The sequence below is a fragment of the Pezoporus wallicus genome, unplaced genomic scaffold, assembly GCF_028554395.1.
Source record: "Pezoporus wallicus isolate ANWC-B61680 ecotype Strahan unplaced genomic scaffold, APGP_CSIRO_Pwel_v1 scaffold_11491, whole genome shotgun sequence".
Classification (NCBI taxonomy): Eukaryota; Metazoa; Chordata; class Aves; order Psittaciformes; family Psittacidae; genus Pezoporus; species Pezoporus wallicus.
This window is the reverse complement of record NW_026642649.1, coordinates 4,175,123-4,192,396: the sequence shown is the minus strand read 5'-3', so window position 1 is coordinate 4,192,396 and position 17,274 is coordinate 4,175,123. Positions and strand designations below refer to the sequence as shown.

At 47.2% G+C, this 17,274-nt stretch overlaps 2 protein-coding genes across 4 annotated transcripts in view; one reads left to right on the top strand and one right to left on the bottom strand.

Moving 5' to 3' along the window:
- Window positions 1-4,498: 4,498 nt before the first annotated feature.
- On the bottom strand, window positions 4,499-10,538 carry LOC130611070 (C-C chemokine receptor type 4-like). Of its 2 annotated transcripts, none has more exons than XM_057431460.1 (3): window positions 10,407-10,538; window positions 7,413-7,643; window positions 4,499-5,721 (listed from the first exon to the last, which is right to left on the bottom strand). In XM_057431460.1, exon 3 carries the CDS (start codon window positions 5,702-5,704, stop codon window positions 4,628-4,630), a length of 1,077 nt encoding a protein of 358 aa, XP_057287443.1. In that variant the 5' UTR covers window positions 5,705-5,721; window positions 7,413-7,643; window positions 10,407-10,538; the 3' UTR covers window positions 4,499-4,627. The 2 variants fall into 2 exon arrangements, with proteins under 2 accessions (XP_057287443.1, XP_057287444.1); XM_057431461.1 differs by lacking the exon at window positions 10,407-10,538 and adding an exon at window positions 8,241-8,291.
- Window positions 8,368-17,274, top strand: part of LOC130611069 (C-C chemokine receptor type 8-like) — a 27,366-nt gene continuing 18,459 nt past the window's right edge. Inside the window, exons 1-2 of one of the 2 annotated variants that reach the window (XM_057431458.1) lie at window positions 8,368-8,556; window positions 13,176-13,266. In XM_057431458.1, the coding sequence (XP_057287441.1) occupies window positions 13,264-13,266 (3 nt within the window). In that variant the 5' untranslated portion in view covers window positions 8,368-8,556; window positions 13,176-13,263. Of the gene's footprint in view, window positions 8,557-13,128; window positions 13,267-17,274 lie in introns of both variants that reach the window. The other variant, XM_057431457.1, reaches the window with a different exon arrangement.

Here is a 17,274-nt window from a genome sequence, read left to right as displayed (position 1 = left end):
AGTAAGTACAGAGATCTCTTGTGGTCTTTCTCCACTTTGATTAAGATACCTCGGTGTTACTATTAGCTGGTATTGCTCTTTCTCTTTGTGTGTGATGGTGACAGGCCCAACGTCAGGGAGGGACCTTTTCTTGGATCTGGCTGCCCAACCCACGACACTTCAATGGCGATGCTTCAAGAAGGACAATTCCCTGTGCACAACAGACAGGCTTTCCACACAGACACCTCTACCAGTTGTTCCAATCGCAGTCCCGGGTGCAAAAGTCTCATCCTGAGCTTGGCTGCTTGGGAAATGCTGATCAAATGCCCCCGGTCTCTTTGGAGCGGAAGAGTGGGTCTGGTACCGCCAACCTTCACGCAGTCTGTTGTCTTACAGGTTGCTAGCAGCACCGAAAGTACCTTTTCTGAGGTTTTCCTATCTGCGGAAGCAGAGCAGTGCTGCAGATCAGGCTCTCGATTACTTGCTGTACTCGTTAAAAGCAAAAGCAAGGAAACAAACATCTCTTTGGAATCTTCCACAGTTCTTGGTGCCTCTGTAGCTTTCATTTTGCAGCACCGTGCCATTACTGAGCTTAAATACACTGCCTGCGATCAGGACCTGCATCCATCAGTGCTGGGTTACAGTAAGATGACTGCAGATACCATCAGCACTGCATCACCTTTGAAAGGTTTTATCAGTTATGCAAGTGTAGAAATCTCATAACAGTTCTATCGACTATTCATTTCCAGCCTCCTACTTAAAAGCTTCATTCATACCCAGAGTAGCAAAGTCCAGTGGGGTTCTTATAGGATTTGCCTTCAATAGTGTTTTAATGATCATTTGGAATGGCATTACTAAATGGCCCTTGATTTCTGTAAATCGAGTCAAATGGGCATATTTGTGTCAGAGATGGGAGTTGATGAAGTTGGTCTCAGGCTGTGTTAAGAGAGAGAGATTGGATATAATTGGGAACAAGGAAGAGCTCCTGGAGGAAAATGTGTGCGTGTAGATCCCTGCTGGAAGCATCCTAGTGTTGGAGGAGCACTGCAGTGCCTGTTGGATTGTACTAGCCTTCAGACCAGTGTGCAAAGCTGGTGCTGGGGCAGAGGCAAACAGCATTAGGATAGGAAGGAGAACAGCAATTCCTGTTTTGCTCATAGACTCGGAGGAGCAGACTGGGAGGAGGCTGGTGATCATAGTGCTTCTTTTGCACAGTCATAGAATGGTTTGGGTTGGAAAGGAACTTCAGTTCCAACCCCCTGCCATGGCAGGGACACCTCACACCAGACCAGGTTGTTCCAAGCCCCTGTGTCCAACCTGGCCTTGAACACTGCCAGGGATGGGGCAGCCACAGCTTCTCTGGGCACCCTGTGCCAGCGCCTCAGCACCCTCACAGGGAAGAACTTCTGCCTTAGATCTAACCTGAACTTCCCCTGTTTCAGTCTGAACCCATCACCCCTTGTCCTATGACTACAGTCCCTGATGAAGAGTCCCTCTCCAGCATCCTTGTAGCCCCCTTCAGACACTGGAAGCTGCTCTGAGGTCTCCACGCAGCTTCTCTTCTCCAGGCTGAACACTCCCAATGTTCTCAGCCTGTCTCCATACAGGAGGTGCTCCAGCCCCTGAGCATCCTCATGGCCTCCTCTGGACTTGCTCCAACAGCTCCATGTCCTTCTTATGTTGAGGACACCAGAACTGCACACAGTACAGTCAAAAGGAATGAGGCTGACTTCCAGAGTAAAAATCAAGTGTCATGCTTAGGGAGTGCTGCAGTGACCTAAGTGCTGTATGAAAACAACCAGCCAACTTGGGTTTATGTTTTCATCATGATTCGTGCTTCATATAATTAAGCTGATTCTTCCCTTCATCTGTTTTGCTATGCCAGTTGAGCTCAGCAGAAGGGAGGGCACAGGCTGGCCTTCCGAGGAACCCTGATGTAAAAGTGTGGGTTTAAGAATGAGTCAGCTTTGCTTCACTAGAATGCCCGTCAGTGGATTGATATTCTAGTCTTTAATGGTCCAGGAGGTCTGTACTTCATCACTCATTGCTTGGAAACTTCCTGTTCAGCTAAAACGGCACCTTTGTCCAAGTGGCATTATGAAAATCCCTGCTGTATTCCTGTCTGTACTAACACCATCCTCTTGTCCTTTCTCACCAGCAGATGCCAAAGCCCTCTCTACAAAGAGGAGCGGCATCATCCACTGTAGCTCAGTGCACGGAGGAGAAGGGTTTGTTCCAAGTGACAGAGGAGGAAGCCACCCAGGTTTGATGAGCTCCAGGACCTGAATTCCTGAGCCCATCACTTTAAAGGTGAGTCCCCCCCCCTTGCACCCGAATCAGCAAACCTGCTCAGAGCACAGCTTCCAGCTTGGTTGCTTCTCCAGCACACACATTGAGGAGTGATGGGTATCACTGGGTGGACTGGGAGAGGTTGTTTGGTCAGAGGAGCAAGGACAATGCTCACCCAGTGAGAGTTCTGTCTGCAACAGGCACCCTCTGACCAAAGGCCCATGCCCACAGGCTGTGGGGCACAATGCCGAGCTATGTGAAGCGCCTGAGTTTCATGTGGAGAAGAGAATCAGAGCATCACAGAGGTTTTACACCAGCTCTATGCATGGCAATGGGTGCAGCACATTTGTTCCACACATGAGCAGATTCAGTGCCCTCCCCACCACAGGGTGTATGCCCTGAGCTGGACCAGCCTGCAAGCTGCGGGTTGTCTTGATGCCATTCCTCAACCCTGTATCAAACACTTGATGACCTCTCTTACCTCATGGTCATCAAGAACCTGTCTATGGCTTGCTTTTTGCTTGCTTCCCCCAGACTGGAAAGCAAGGCTCCTCTAAAGGAGTGATTTATTCTTACTGACTAGAACCGTGGTGCTCTGTCTGGCTTCCAAGTTCATCTGTGCACTTAACCAGTGAATAGCTCAGCAGCTCACAGTGCAGCATCGCATCTGTGAGGACAAGGTGCCGTGCTGGCTTTGGGAGTGACGTGTTGTTGGGTTCAGTGGCTTTCAAGCACTTGTAATTTGTCTTCTCTTTCAAAGTAGGTAATGAACGGCTTAACCCACTTCTTGCAGCATTTTTCCACAACCGATTTACTCAGTGGTTGTAAGGTTTTGAGTAGTAAGACTCGATAGTGGTTTTTCTTGGGAAGGAAGACACTTCTCTTGCCACAAGTAATGTCTTCCACAGCTATTCTTGTTACCTGCATTAATGCAGATCCTTGCTTGTCAGCCTCAGCAAAGAGCTGATGGTAATTCAGCCCCAAAATTGATGGATGGATGTGTGTGTGCATGAGACTTTTTCGCTCTGTCTTGTGTCACACAGATGAGCTTCCACTTAACACTTCTTGTTTAGGGTCATGAGAGCAACACCACTATGGTATTTTTACATGTCTTCTCCAAGCCTTTCCTTCTTGTCTGCTCTTTGCCTATGTGCTGAGCAGGCACTTTGTTACTGGCAACCTAAGTCTTCATGTTGAATGGTCGTGATCCAGCACAAAGACACAAAGAAATACCTGCCAATGTGTACTTTTTCAACTCTTACTTTACCTGCCGCCAACCACCGTACTGAGTTTTAACTCTTCTTAAGTCATTTTTGTGCCACAACCTCAGCACTGCAGTGTGAGTTTGCTTCCTGATCAGGTCTTTGATTAATGCTGTGTAGTCTGTGAGTGGCTACTGAAGCATCGCACTCTTTGCGTTTTGCTGTTATCAAGCCCCAGGATTCTTGGTGTGGTTTCTGACAGACCATTTCTATACAGTCTCTGGTTTTACTCTCTTGATGGCCAGATACATGTTCAGTGAGTGAAAACTGAGCCTTGGGGTTAAGTACTTCTGAAACAAAGAACATTCACTTTTAAAGACAGACTTTTAACCAAGATGCTTTGAATTTATTCACACAGGCTGGAAAATAAGGTTTTTTAAAACACTTCTATCCAAAGCACTTAAAAAATGTTAATTAAAATACAGAAACCTGAGTTACAGTGATAAAGTAATTCAAAATGCCTGTATACACACTTACACATAGGCACAAGTGGCAACTTGGATACCTAAGAGAAACTGTCTGTAACACAATGTAATGCATTTGCTTTGCGTCTTTGTGCACATAAAGAGCATATCTGAGGTCCTTAATGACAGAGGGCTTATCCCCCTCCCCTGAGATGAAACATTTGACAGTTGCAGGTACTGTTAAGAGCTTGCTAAGAGTCAGAGCGAACAAGTCCTACGCAGAATAAAACACAACAGTACTAATAATCCTCCTGGAAGAAACAAATGTGTTTTCCAGATGCTGGTGACAAGACTCTCCTTTCCCCCTCTGTGCGAGGGGCCAACCTCCATGCTGACCCTGGTGAAAAGCAGATGCACAGCACAGTGCTTTGCAGAGAGCTGGGGCTGCCGTTACAGCTGAGCAGCAATTGGGGATTGCAGCAGACAAAACTTGTGTGTCCATCTCCCACACTTCACACGTAGGGCACCTTCTGTCATAGCCTTCAGCGAATCTAGGGGCAGAAATCAAAGCTGACGTGACTCATTGTCCAGCACTAGCTTATTGTTAAATGCATGTGCACCTCCTTGGCTCTCTGGAGTTCCTCCCCTTGTCAGTCGGCTTGCTGGTGAGTCCCGTGGGCGGTGCGAAACGCGCTACAGAGCCTCTTGATCCCCTGTAGACTGCGTGTGGAAAGAACTGGTGGATTCGGAGTGGTAAGTGATGTGAACTCTACACCACTTGCACATCTCTCCAGGTAACCACCAGTTCTTAAAGAGCATCTTCACGTACTTCTTAAACTTCTCCCCCATGAAGAAGTAGATGACTGGATTGAGGCAACAGTGAGAAAGGCCGAGGATTTCTGTCACCTGGAAGGCATAGTCCAGACTGCTGCTCGCTTGACAGCCTCTAAAGACTCCCATGTTTTCCAGCAGCTTCAAAAAGATAACGATGTTGTAAGGGGTCCAAAAGAAGAAAAACACAATCATGACAGCAAAGATCATCCTCACGGCCTTGTTCTTTTTCTCGTTTCTACAGTGCACTAATGTTTTAATGATCATGGAGTAGCAAAACGTCATAACTGTAAGAGGGATTAGGAGCCCTAAGATGTTGATTTCCAAAGTGGAAACAAGCTTCCATGTTGTGAAATTGCCTGGATATCTTGCCATGCAGGTAGTATAATTCTTTTCAGTAAAAGATTCTGCGAATACAAGTTCTGGAACTGAGGCTGAAAGAGCTACAAGCCATACGACAAAGCTAGTAACCAAGCCATGGAAGGCAGTCCTTGCTTTCAAGGAAAACACTGCACGAACAATAGCCAGGTATCTGTCTATGCTCATGAGCATAATAAAAAATATCCCGCTGTAAAACCCCACCAGGTAGATCCACGAGATAATTTTACACCAGAGAGTTCCGAAAACCCATTGGTCTATCATGAAATAAGACCAGAAGGGCAAGGATAAAACAAAGAGCAGGTCTGAGATGGCGAGGTTCAGCAGGTACACATCAGTCATGCTCTTCAACCTCTTGTATTTGAAGAGGACCACGACGACCAGAATGTTTCCCGTGAGCCCGACCAGGAAGACCAGAGTATAGAGAACAGGTACGAAGGAGGTTGCGAACCTCCTGACAGCCTCCTTATTGCAGGGTTTTGGAGCATCGTCGTAATTGTCGTAATACTCATATGAGGTTGAGGTGTCGACTTCAAAGGACTCAGTACTTGAAAAATTCATGGTTTTTCCCCCAGTTCCTGAGAAGGAGAGAACATAAAAACGTCAGTAACTTTTGGCGCACGAAGATCGCGCGGTTACCTCACAAGTCTGAATCATTAGCAGTGATTGACTTATAAAACGCTTCTCACTAAAGGCTCTCTAACACAGGTTAAGCATCCTGCACGTGCACCCTTGCAAAATGTACTGTCATAGAACCAACCAGGTTGGAAAAGCCCTTCAAGCTCACCCAGTCCAACCGTTCCCAGCACTCCAAGGCCACCACTAACCCATGGCACTGAGGCCTCGTCTCCACGCTGTGTGAACACTTGCAGGGACGGTGACTGCAGCCCTGCCCTGGGCAGCCTGTTCCAATGCCTGAGCACCCTCTGGGGAAGGAATTGTTCCTCAGCTCCATCTAAACCTGCCCTGGTGCAGCTTGAGGCCGTTTCCTCTTGTCCTGTCCCTTGTTCCTTGGGAGCAGAGACTGACCCCACCTCACTACAACCTCCTGTCAGGCAGTTGTAGGCAGCGATCAGGTCCCCCCTGAGCCTTCTCTTCTCCACACTGAACCCCCCAGGTCCCTCAGCCGTTCCCCATCACACCTGACATGCATTTGTTTAGTCCTTACAGCACTGTGCAGCCTGGATGTCAAGCAGCAGAGCTTAGTGAAGAGGAAAGCAAACAGGAGTGAAAGGTACGGACCACAGATATCAAATCTGAGAGGGATAAATCCTGTGTGGAATAAAGCAAAGCCTCTATTCGTAGCAGTTCAGGGTTTCACCCCCTCTCTCATCAGGCAAACATTATTGTAAGAAGACAGTAACGAAAATGGATCTGACCTTTCTGAAGAATTCACACTCACTGAAAGCTGACCTCAGGTTTCAGTAAGTGCTGTCTTCAATGGCTAAATGAGTAACAGGAATTGGTCATTTTTGTATGCATGTTCTTTTCTAACAGGCAGAGACAGGGGTTTAAGTCATAGAATCATAGTTAGGGTTGGAAAGGACCTTAAGATCATCCAGTTCCAACCCCCCTGCCATGGGCAGGGACACCTCACACTAAACCATCTCACCCAAGGCCTCCTCCAACCTGGTCTTGAACACTGCAGGGATGGAGCATTCACAACCTCCCTGGGCAACCTATTCCAGTCATGTTACTTTGAGGTAACCTGGACACAATGCAGATATACTGCTGATGTATCACTGATGTGTGTTACTGTTTTAGCTTCACACAACAGAGCTTTTCTAAGCCTGAGTTCTGTCCTTCACCTTTGTCTGTGTTTAGGAATAGCAGAACAGCATCATTGATTTCTTTGACTTTACACTGTGCCTTGCTGCTGCATAACAACAAACACTGACTTCCATTAACCCGACCCCTCCTGTGTGTCATCCCAGGCACAACACCTCTCCAGCCTACAGTCGTGTCCCATTACACACAACGAGGAGCTTAATCTGAATCACAAGTGACAGTGACAGAACTGTTTGATGCCAGTGGTGTGAGGATGAGAGCGCTGCGGCAACTGCACCTAGCCGTACCTGAATGCAATATACCTTCAGTGCAATATACTGCAATACTTAAACCTGAAAACATATCAAACAGAATGCACATACACCTCTGCTGATGCAGGAGTTAAAAGGGTTTTAAAAGTTACCTTGAAGCTTAATGAAGCAGCACTGCAGCTACATATGATGAGCATACAGGATGCGCAACTGCACTTTGTGAGCTTTACCTTTTCTCCTCCTTTCTTCTGGGATGATGGGAAGAAGCTTCTTTGCTCTAAAGGTGCAGGATCACTTGCTTCTGCCCAGGTAGCTCTGTCGAGGTGCTGCCTACACAGCAATAGCCAGCAGCTGCAGGAGCATTGGGTAGCTGCCTCTTAACGGAAGCTTCGTACTTCCTTACAGATGGTATCACGAGTGCTTTCTTCCCTCAGTGCTCATCAGAGATGGTCCCTTAAACTCTGAAATCAAACAAAACGCACCTTATGTGTAAGGAAGCGCAAAGTTTCCACTGGGTCTGATCACTGAGTGAAAGCAGCTTCACCTTAACCAATGATCAGTAAAACAGCTGTCACTGAGCAGCTCACACTCAGCCGAAACCTTGTTCTTTCTTATGGGGTGTAAAACGCATCTTAACCATAGCAAAACTACTCAAGGGGTCATCTGGGGTGGGCAGAGAGGAGGAAGGCACTCGAGGTGTGTGTGTGTGTGTGTGTGTGTGTGAGTGAGGTGTGGTTCCAGCCACATCATTCAGTCTGCAGATTGCACTCTGTAATTGAATGTATATGGAGTCACTCGGTCATGCAATGGCTGTATGGAGTCAGTGAGGGGAAGGTTCCTTCTTGTTGCTTGAGCTTCCTGACCCCCACTTATCTTGCTATGAAACCAAACGAAGGCGTGTTAAGTCATGCTGCTTGGTATCTCCTGTGGCAGGTTTTCTATGCAGCACATTATCTGCTACCACTGACCTGGTGCCAATGGTAGCAGTAATAATATACCAGATAAGAAGCAGGGTGCGCACACGTGCATGGGTGCGTGGTGTAAGAGCAGGAGTTTACCATGGCTCTTGTCACAGCAGGAAGCTCAGCAGCTTCCATGCATTTCTCCTGGGGGCTCTGTTGGTCTTTTGGGGGATCCTGGGAAAGGAGAAGGGAGTGCAGAGGCCATTGGTAGTCAAATGGTTTGAGTCCCACCAGCAGAACATCAGTGCTAGCACCTGGCAAGCGCTGCTCTTCTCCATGTCCCAGAAGAGATCAGTTAAGCAGAAGTAAAAGCTGTTTCTCAACAGGGGAGGCTGCTTTCTTGGTAGCAGGAGAAACTGAAGAGACATGATGAGAAGAGGAAACAAGAAAGCTACAGGAGGTGGTTGGGAGGGTAGGAAGAATCAAAGATCTCTGTCCAGGACAGAGCATACATCTCCTGGTTTGATCTCCAGTGTTATCCTGTTATACCTTTGGTTCAGTTATGCTATTTGCTGCTGTCCTATATGCCACTAGCATTGTTATCCTGGCCAGTAACTTACACTTGGCTGAAGCATTTCTTCCTGAGAAGCTTGGTGTGCAGACAGCAGGAGATGTGGGATCTCCTGCTTCTGTGTTTCACTGGGATAAAAGGATTGTAGGGAGATGGCTTCTCAGTTACCTGTCACAAGCTGCACCTCTGGAGGTTTTCAACTCTGTCACTGGGAGATGTTCCTCCAGTGCACTTTGTCGCCCTGCACAACGTGTGCATCTTCACTGCAGTTTACTAGCAGTCCTTTGAAGATGCAGACAGCAGATGAGCAGGCAACGCTGCGGTACCCGTTTCATCAGCTCTGCTCAGGGAACAAGAAGCTGCTCCTCTTGGTGCTCTGCTGTCCATGTAAGGGTCCCACTAATCTCTTCCTTCACATGTCGTTGCACTAGGGGCAAAATTCAGCTCTTCACCCACGTTAGCAGTGACATAAAATCTTTCTTTAAGCACCTGCTTTTCAGGAAAACCCCACCTCTTGCTCTATAGGCATTGCTCTCTCTTAGTTTTGGCTGTCATGTTTTTGCCCCAGTAAACCACCGTGTATCTGCATGCTTATCTTTGCTCCACTCATCATTTCCTACTCCATCAAACTCAGCATCTCCTTTCAAGTTCATCAGTGGTGATTTTTCTTGATTTCCAGAATAGGAGTAGTGAATAGCATTGAATCCATATATGATCTACCCTGGAAGAACCCTTCTTGGTTAAGGGGTGATCTCCCATCATCAGCAACCCTTTGAGATCAGTCGACCTGTCCTTAGCACACATGCCACACTTCAGATGTGCTTCTCATCTTTCAGTCACACTGTTAGCAGGGACCAGGTCTGCAGCCTTATGGATTCCACTTTAATACGATTCATATGGCACTGGCCTGAAAGAAGAACCTATCTATCTGGCTTATTGCCTTTTGCCCAGTCCTTCCTTGGAGGACTTTCAAGTAGGAAATGCTTCTGAAGCAGGTTTTTGTATCTGCTCGCTGCCTTGGGTGAGAAGCTTGGCTTCCACCAGAGGAGCAGGGCAGCAAAGGATCCTTGTTGGGTTGGGTGGAGAGGAATGGTGGGACCACACTGCCTTGCAAAGCAGCATTTGTACTGCAGAAGCTGCCATCCCAGTGCATTTCATGCTGCAGCAGGTCTGTCTTTGTAAGGAGACTGACCAAGAGTGCATGCATAGAAAGAGGAAAAGAGCCACAAAAAGAGAAGAATGGTTGTGGCTGCAGACAATGAAAACTTAGGATGTTTGAACACCAGCAAATGAAGCTTAAAAACCCCCGTATCTGCCAGCTCATGAAAATTAAGAGGATAAAGATGAACCCAGAAACACCTTGTGATGGCCTCCCAAAGAAAGGAGTCCCTGGGAGAGCCTGTGAGGAAAACTGGAGAGAGGATAACAAAAAGAAATCTCTGAGCAAATGAAATGCTGCAGAAAATGGCTGGAAGGTGGCGTGAGCAAAGGTCCTGCAAGAGCTTGGAGAGAAAGACGAGTGAAAAGCACTAAGGATAACTGTAGACCATAATAGGGGAGCTCTGAGGTCCCCTTCTAACATGGCAGCGTGGTTTTATCACATCCTCCTTGGAGAAGAACAACCTGGCAGAGACTAACAAGAGGAGACCACGAAGTTGAGAGGAAAGGGTGAAGAGCTCTCACTGCGATGCAGAGGATGCTGCTGTAAAACTAATGGTTGGCAGGAGAAGGGGAGCAGAAAGCAGCCTTACCTCTTTACTAGGTGACATCAGGTATGTGCCACTGACCAAATAAATCACGACACTGCAGAGAGGTCAACCAAAACTGATTCGCATGACAGGGAGGAGAGTAACCTTTTATATGGGATGGGAGGCGGAGGTGGGGGCACATCAAAACCAAAAGAGGGGAACTTAATAAAAGCAAAAAGCAGAACAAGCCAAAGAATTAAAACCTTCCTTGCGACCGAAAGATGCGTTCAGCCCCTCCCACCTTTACAGGAGGTCTTATCATTGACTTGCCAGTTTACAGGATGCCCAAGAGTTTTCTGCAAGGAAGGGTTAGAGGGAGATGTTTATCTAAGCCACAAGCCAGGCTGTGAGATACCCACCACTGATATGGCAGCGCACCATCCGTTGCCTCCGGTATCAGCGTTGGCATGGACAGATGACCCAGAAGTGTTTATTAGAGAAGTGCTCATCCAGAAGACCCTGTCTCAGGAGAGATGCAGCTGATGGTAACTGAAGGGAGCAGCTTTTGCAAAAACGAGTATTTGGACTGATTGCGTGGATGAGCCAAAGTCACACCTGGCCAAACAATCCCATCCTCTCCATCTGCTGGCGTGGTCAGGCCTTGTGCAATTCTTCTTCTGCAATTCAAGTGAATTGAAAGGGCGGTTTGCGCATCTGTAGTTCTCATCCTTGCTCATTAGGAAGGTGTTTGTGCCGTCTATTCCTTGTGCAGTTCCTTTCCTTGTCATTTAGATTTAGTCCACTTTCCCTGTGCGTGACTCAACCCGCAGGCATGGGACAGAGCTGAAGCTGGTTTTAGAGACAGCCACTGTCTACGCTGTTGTCCCAGGTGATCCACTCATCATTTACCTCAATCTTTTTGAACCTCCAAATTCCCTTTGGCCAAGACAGCCTTTGCACTGACAGCAAAAGAGGTAAGGCCAAAACATCTCCTTGCCAAGTTCAGTTCCCTACATCTGCTTTCCTCTCGGTGGTCCAGTCCTGTGCGTCCTGCTGCTTGCATCCACCGGCCGTTCTGTGAATGGCCCCAGCCATCGTTTCCTCAGCCTGATTTGCTTTCTTTCACATGCTTGCAAAGGTGCTGTATTTAGAGCTCCTCCTCAAGAAAGAACTGAAACTTCAAACCTCAAACACGACCGGAACGGTCATTTTGAAGGCTGAGTTTTACTTGAAGTAAAAAACATTGATGTGAGAGCCATGAGCTGGGTTCTTCTTAAGAGTGCAATGACACGGTGAGGAGCTTGCTTTGTCTGTTTCAGTCACCTACGGAATGCTCCCAAGCTGTTTCTAACAGGAGGAGGACAAATGTGGGGCTGTTTCCACTGTGAGATGATAGAACTTTTCTTCTTTAAGCTTCCCAAACACCCCCTAAGGATCACGGATGTCCCCGTTAAAGGCTGGTCTCTCCAAAGGGAGGAAGAAGACAAGGCAGCATCGAAGAGCAGAGGTCTCCTCAAGCCAGTTTGATGCTCACGGAGATGTTTAGGTACAGAGGAATGGTGGCATTCTGGTGTAAAAGCTTTGATTTCTGGTTGATTTGTGGTAGTGCCCCCAGCTCTCAAACCTGTAGTGGTTGGTAGTGTTAAAAAGCTTATTGAAAGACTGGCCTTATCCCGGACACAAGTGTCTCCACAGCCTTTCCTGCCCCATTCCTCACATGGCAGCTGGGACATAAAGGAAGGTAGTTAGAGAAAACAGTGTTTGAAGGGGATCAAGGCTGAGAAAGAACCAGTCCTTGCTCTTATCAATTACTAATCTTCCTTCTACGCTTGCTGAGACGCAGTCACTGCCATCCCACTGTGAAAGCTGTTTCACTGCACGTCCTCCTCAAGACAAGCTCTACAGCCAACTGATGTGGTCTATTCAGTAGCAGGGGAAAGCACGCGGGGCACTGAAATGAAACTGTGATAACAACACTAAAAGCTTCTCTTTGGAACAGCTCTCTCTGTGATTCACAAGAGATCCTGATGTGCTTCGGGAATCGCTGGGAAAGCTGCTTAATTTAATACCCACAGGCTCTCATTTGCTCAAGGACAAGCAAATCAAAAAGGCCTGAAGAAATGGATGTTTCTTCCAGCGCCAGAATGCAAGGACTAATCTTCTTACTTCCCTTAAGTATGCTTTCTGCACTCTGCTGGTTACTCAGTGAGTCCAGTTGCCTTCTTTACCATTACTGACCTTGAAGTCTGAGAGGGTTTAATGATGCCACCCTCTGGTGAGAATGCAGAGACAGCATTGCCACTAAAGACGGACAGAAGAAATGATGGGGTGAGCTCAGGACAGAGGGTGCTGCATTAGGGACTGTAGTGATAGGACAAGGGGTAACGGGTTAAAACTGAAACAGGGGAAGTTTAGCTTGGATATAAGGAAGAAGTTCTTTACTGTGAGGGTGGTGAGGCACTGGAATGGGTTGCCCAGGGAGGTTGTGAATGCTCCATCCCTAGCGGTGCTCATGGCCAGGTTGGATGAAGCCCTGGGTGACATGGTTTAGTGTGAGGTGTCCCTGCCCATGGCAGGGGGTTGGAACTGGGTGATCTTAAGGTGCTTTCCAACCCAAACCATTCTGGGATTCTATGATTCTATGGACAAGGGTGGATAGAAGGATAGTGAGAAGGGAAACTGGAAACACTTGGTTCCAGGTGCTGGTAGCCTTGTATAAAAGGACGTATGCCAGTTGCCTTTTCTGAATCTGGCTTGCTCTGTAACCTCTGGCCCATGCATTCAGTGTTGTCTTTATGGTAGCTTGTATTCTGACCATCCCTTGCACTGTAGTCTCCTGGAACCTGAGCTATGAGGAGGATCTGGAGAGCAGGAACCAGCAACAGGACCAAGAAGAAGGAACTGAACAAGAGACCAAGTGATGGTGAGTCTTAGTGCTTCAAATGAGGGCTCCCTCAGAAAAACCATGTGGCAGCAGTATGAGGACCTCTGTGCCCTAAGGTAATACTGAGAGGGGCTACAGTAAAGCAAAGACGTGCTGGAGAGGGGCTCTGAAGCACCCAGGGGTTAAGACCTGGTCAAATCTGAGCCAACTCTAGTTTATAAACCATTTATAAACCAGACAAACCCAGCTTTAAGCCTCCTCAAATACCTTCCTTCCAAAACGTGGTGGTGAAGGTCCTTCTGTACCAGGAATCTAGCGAGATGTCCCTAGGAAGAGCTGGAAAAGCACTTCCTGTGTGTGCTAACCCAATTCCCCATCCCTGAGCAGTCTTAGGCCATTAGCACCATTACTCAAGGCCCTTCCAGTGGGAGATGCTCCTCGCTGCCTTGTGCTCCTGTTATGGCCAAATTGGAGCCCACGTTACTCAGTTGCCTGGGGCAAAGGGGTGGGATAGAGGTGGTGCCATTTCCTTCTAGTTTGCTCCTACTTCCTTGAAGCCCAGAGAAATAATGGGAGCTGCAGCTCAAGGTTTCAAGCAGTTCTTCTATGTAAGGAGCTGTGCTAGTGAAGTGCACACGGAAGCAGCAGCACATCTGGCACTAGAGGGAACTGTCTTGTCAGCAGATGCATGGAGCCATCGACCCTTCTGCTTCCTCAGCATCCTCTGATGTGCCCTGCAAATCCATTGCAAGCTGTGCTGCTGTTTCTTAATGTCACCGTGCTGCTGGGCTTGATTTTAATACAGCAAATGTAGTATTCAGGGCCTAAATGCAAACTTCTTGTGGGTGAAGCACAGCTTCTTTCTATGGCCTGTATTATCCCAGCCTATTGACCTACTTGTAGCTGGATTGTTGGATTACAGGCTAGTATGGAACAGTGACAAATGCATTTAACTTATCAGAGACCTAAAATCTGAGGGGGGTGGCAAATGGACTGTTCTGGTTACAGCTGCTGATGGCAAGTGGATAACATCATCTACAGAGCGAAAAAGTAGTGCCAGGGTCCTTGCTTGTATTCTCTGTCCACCACTAACCTCTGCCTTCGGTGACACAAGGTTAATGTGCTGCTTCCAGCTGATTGAAGGACCACAGCTGGAAGTTGGATAGAAGCAAGCTCCTTCACAAGCAAACTGCTTTCTCCATCTCCAATGGGAGCTATTATACACTGTGTCCTTAGGAAAAGAATGACAAATACAATACATTAACTACTAAATACAGTCTATTAACTACTGACATTCATGTCTTGAATATCCATGTAACAAAATCATACAGGAGCAGTTGGTAGGTGTTCTTTTCTGCATTAGCACTGATACTGCAGAACCCAGGTCTTGAGGTCTGGGTGTGTGTATGTTGAAAACCAAGCTCTTGCAGTAGTTACTAAGCAAATTAGGAAGTTCTTACGAAGAGTGGCAGCAGGATCACCACCAGCTTCACCAGAAGGGCTGTATACGTGTGTGACAAGTGTCCTTTAGCACTTTTAAACTCATGTTTAGCTTTGGTAACGGGGTTTGAATCTCAGGATGACATCTCTGCAGGTCACGGGTTTTCATTATAGCTCTGGGTCTCTTACAGAGTCAAGAGACCAGAGTGCAAGCAGTAAATCTTGGTGCATTAAGGACTTGGGTAAGTCCTTAACACAGAAAATAGTTCATTCACTGCTAAAATGGGGTCTGTAAATGGCCTGTGGCAAAGCACCACAGCGTGCGTTGGTGATAGCTACAGAGGAAATATGTTACCAGCCAGGAGCTGCAAAAGCAATGATGGGGAGAGAGACAGTGCAACCACTAGAGTTCAGGTTTGGGAAGAAGAAAGCTGGTAACTGAGGTTTGCTTTGGGCAACTCTCCTTTGGTTGTTAGCAATAGCAGGACTTGGTATGGAACCTTGCATGGATGGGACTTGTGTCCTCATTGGCATCAGAGCATCCTGCTGGGACAATGGTTTTGTATTACCTATGAGACCTCAGCGAAGGACGTCCCAAAGGTAACAGAGGCAAAATGGAAATGACAGAAGTTAATCCACAACCAATGTGTTCATAGTTTCTCTATTAAATAGAGCCTTAAAACTTCAGACTACCTTGGACCAGGGCTTCAGATCCACTCCCAGCGAACTCTGATCCAAAGGAAATGTGCAGGTAGGGGCTCCTGATGCCAGTGTTGCAAACAATGACATATTATATGGGATATTTGAATGAGAGGGATTCACAGTGGCACCTAAGTGGACATGAAGTGTCCTTTTTATCTCACTGCAAGCAGTCTGGCTAAATATGTGCCTTGTTCATTCTATTTATAAGTAGATGAGGACTCAGGTTTTATCTGTTCCTCAAAAGGTAACCCTGCTGCTAAAAGATTTATGTTACGTGTCAGTGTGATTCTCAAACAGGAAGCGTTGATTGCAATGGCAAAATAAGATGCAAAGATAACTCACCACCCCCAAAACCACAAAGCCCAGTCCCCATCCCCCCCCAAAATCCCCCAAATCCAGAGGTTTCCTGACCATTTTGCACAAGCAGATGCTATTCAATGGATAGATTATACCAAGTGTGCTTCTGTGTGTGCATTTTCATGTGTAAACTGTGACTTGCCAAGTAAGCAAGAGTCTATCTGTAGTTTCTGGTAGATCAAAAGGGGTTATCCTGTACTGAGAGACTGGTTTCCTTTCTCATATGTGATGGATAGGGACTGGATGATCCTCGGGGATGCGCTGATCCACTCTAAGGATGTATGCAGCCTTAGTGCTGTACATAGGAAAGTGTATGCTGTAAACTGGCTGGGCAGTTAGAAAGCACCAGCTTCCCACTGCAGAGGCTTTGAAAGGGAAGCAGCATCTTTAAGTAAAGGCTGTACTTAACTGGAAGTCCAGTGGAGGGACTTAAAGAGACACCAGTGGGCTTTCAGTCAGGCTCAAATGGTGCAAGGAACACCTCGAGGTATAAGATAAGCATGCTGCACTACAGTGAAGAGCAGCAAAGCCTTCAGCTGCAGCTCAGCCCAGTCCTGGTAAAGCTGGTTACTGGTTGCCCTCAGAGCACTGGATGTTTCCTGGAGGCTGAAGGGTTTCTAAGGGACAATTACAAGGAAACTCTTAGTGCTGATGCAAACAGAAGGAAAATGGTTTGGTTTTCAGTGGGTTTTCTTTGATTTACCACTTCTGCTATGAGGAGGCATCTGCACGGACAAGCTGTTTGTTGCAGAACCCAGTGCCAAGAAGCCACCCTGAAGCTTTTAATCCCATACCAACTCTCAAATACTGAGCACATAAATAACACATTCATGATAATAACTTGCAAATACATGGCATAAGCAGTGATGATCTTAGGCTGACAATCATTGGGCTCACAGGAGCACTGCACTGCGCAGGTGGATCTGGAAGTTATGTGTGCTGGGATGTCCTGGGCTGGGGATGGGCAGGATTGCTGGGAAACCACTGGGATAGGCAGGAAAGTGCTGTCCTCCCTGGAGAGCTGTCAGAGAGGCTTCATGCTGGACATGGATCATATCCAAATGTGTCTGTTACTCCTCCCACTCAGTAACTCCCTGTTGTCTGGAATAGAAAAGTGAATTCAAACAAGCCAAGTGAGACTGCATTGCTCAGCTTGGCAACCCACCCTCTCCAGGCTGATTTCGTGCAGACACGACTTCTTGTTTAGTCTCGGAGCATCTTCCTCTTTCTTTCTTTCTGCACATCTTAGCATTTCTTTAAAAAACACTGTAAAAATCCCATTTACTTCCAATGCCACTTGCCTGGGGGTGGGGACAGAGGGTATTGTCTGATCCCGCTTGGGCAGGCTGGACTTTGAAGTGGAATCTGATTTCAAGTGACACTTACGCTGCATTTCATCTTAGATGGTAAGTCTGGTATCTGGAAGTGCACTGCTAGCTTCTGGTTTTAAAGTTGAGCACATAGAATGTATTTACACCTAATAAAGGGTGTTTTATGAAAGGGGCTGTGATCCTGTAGAGCGAGCTGGGTGTGCAGTAGCCCAGGGTG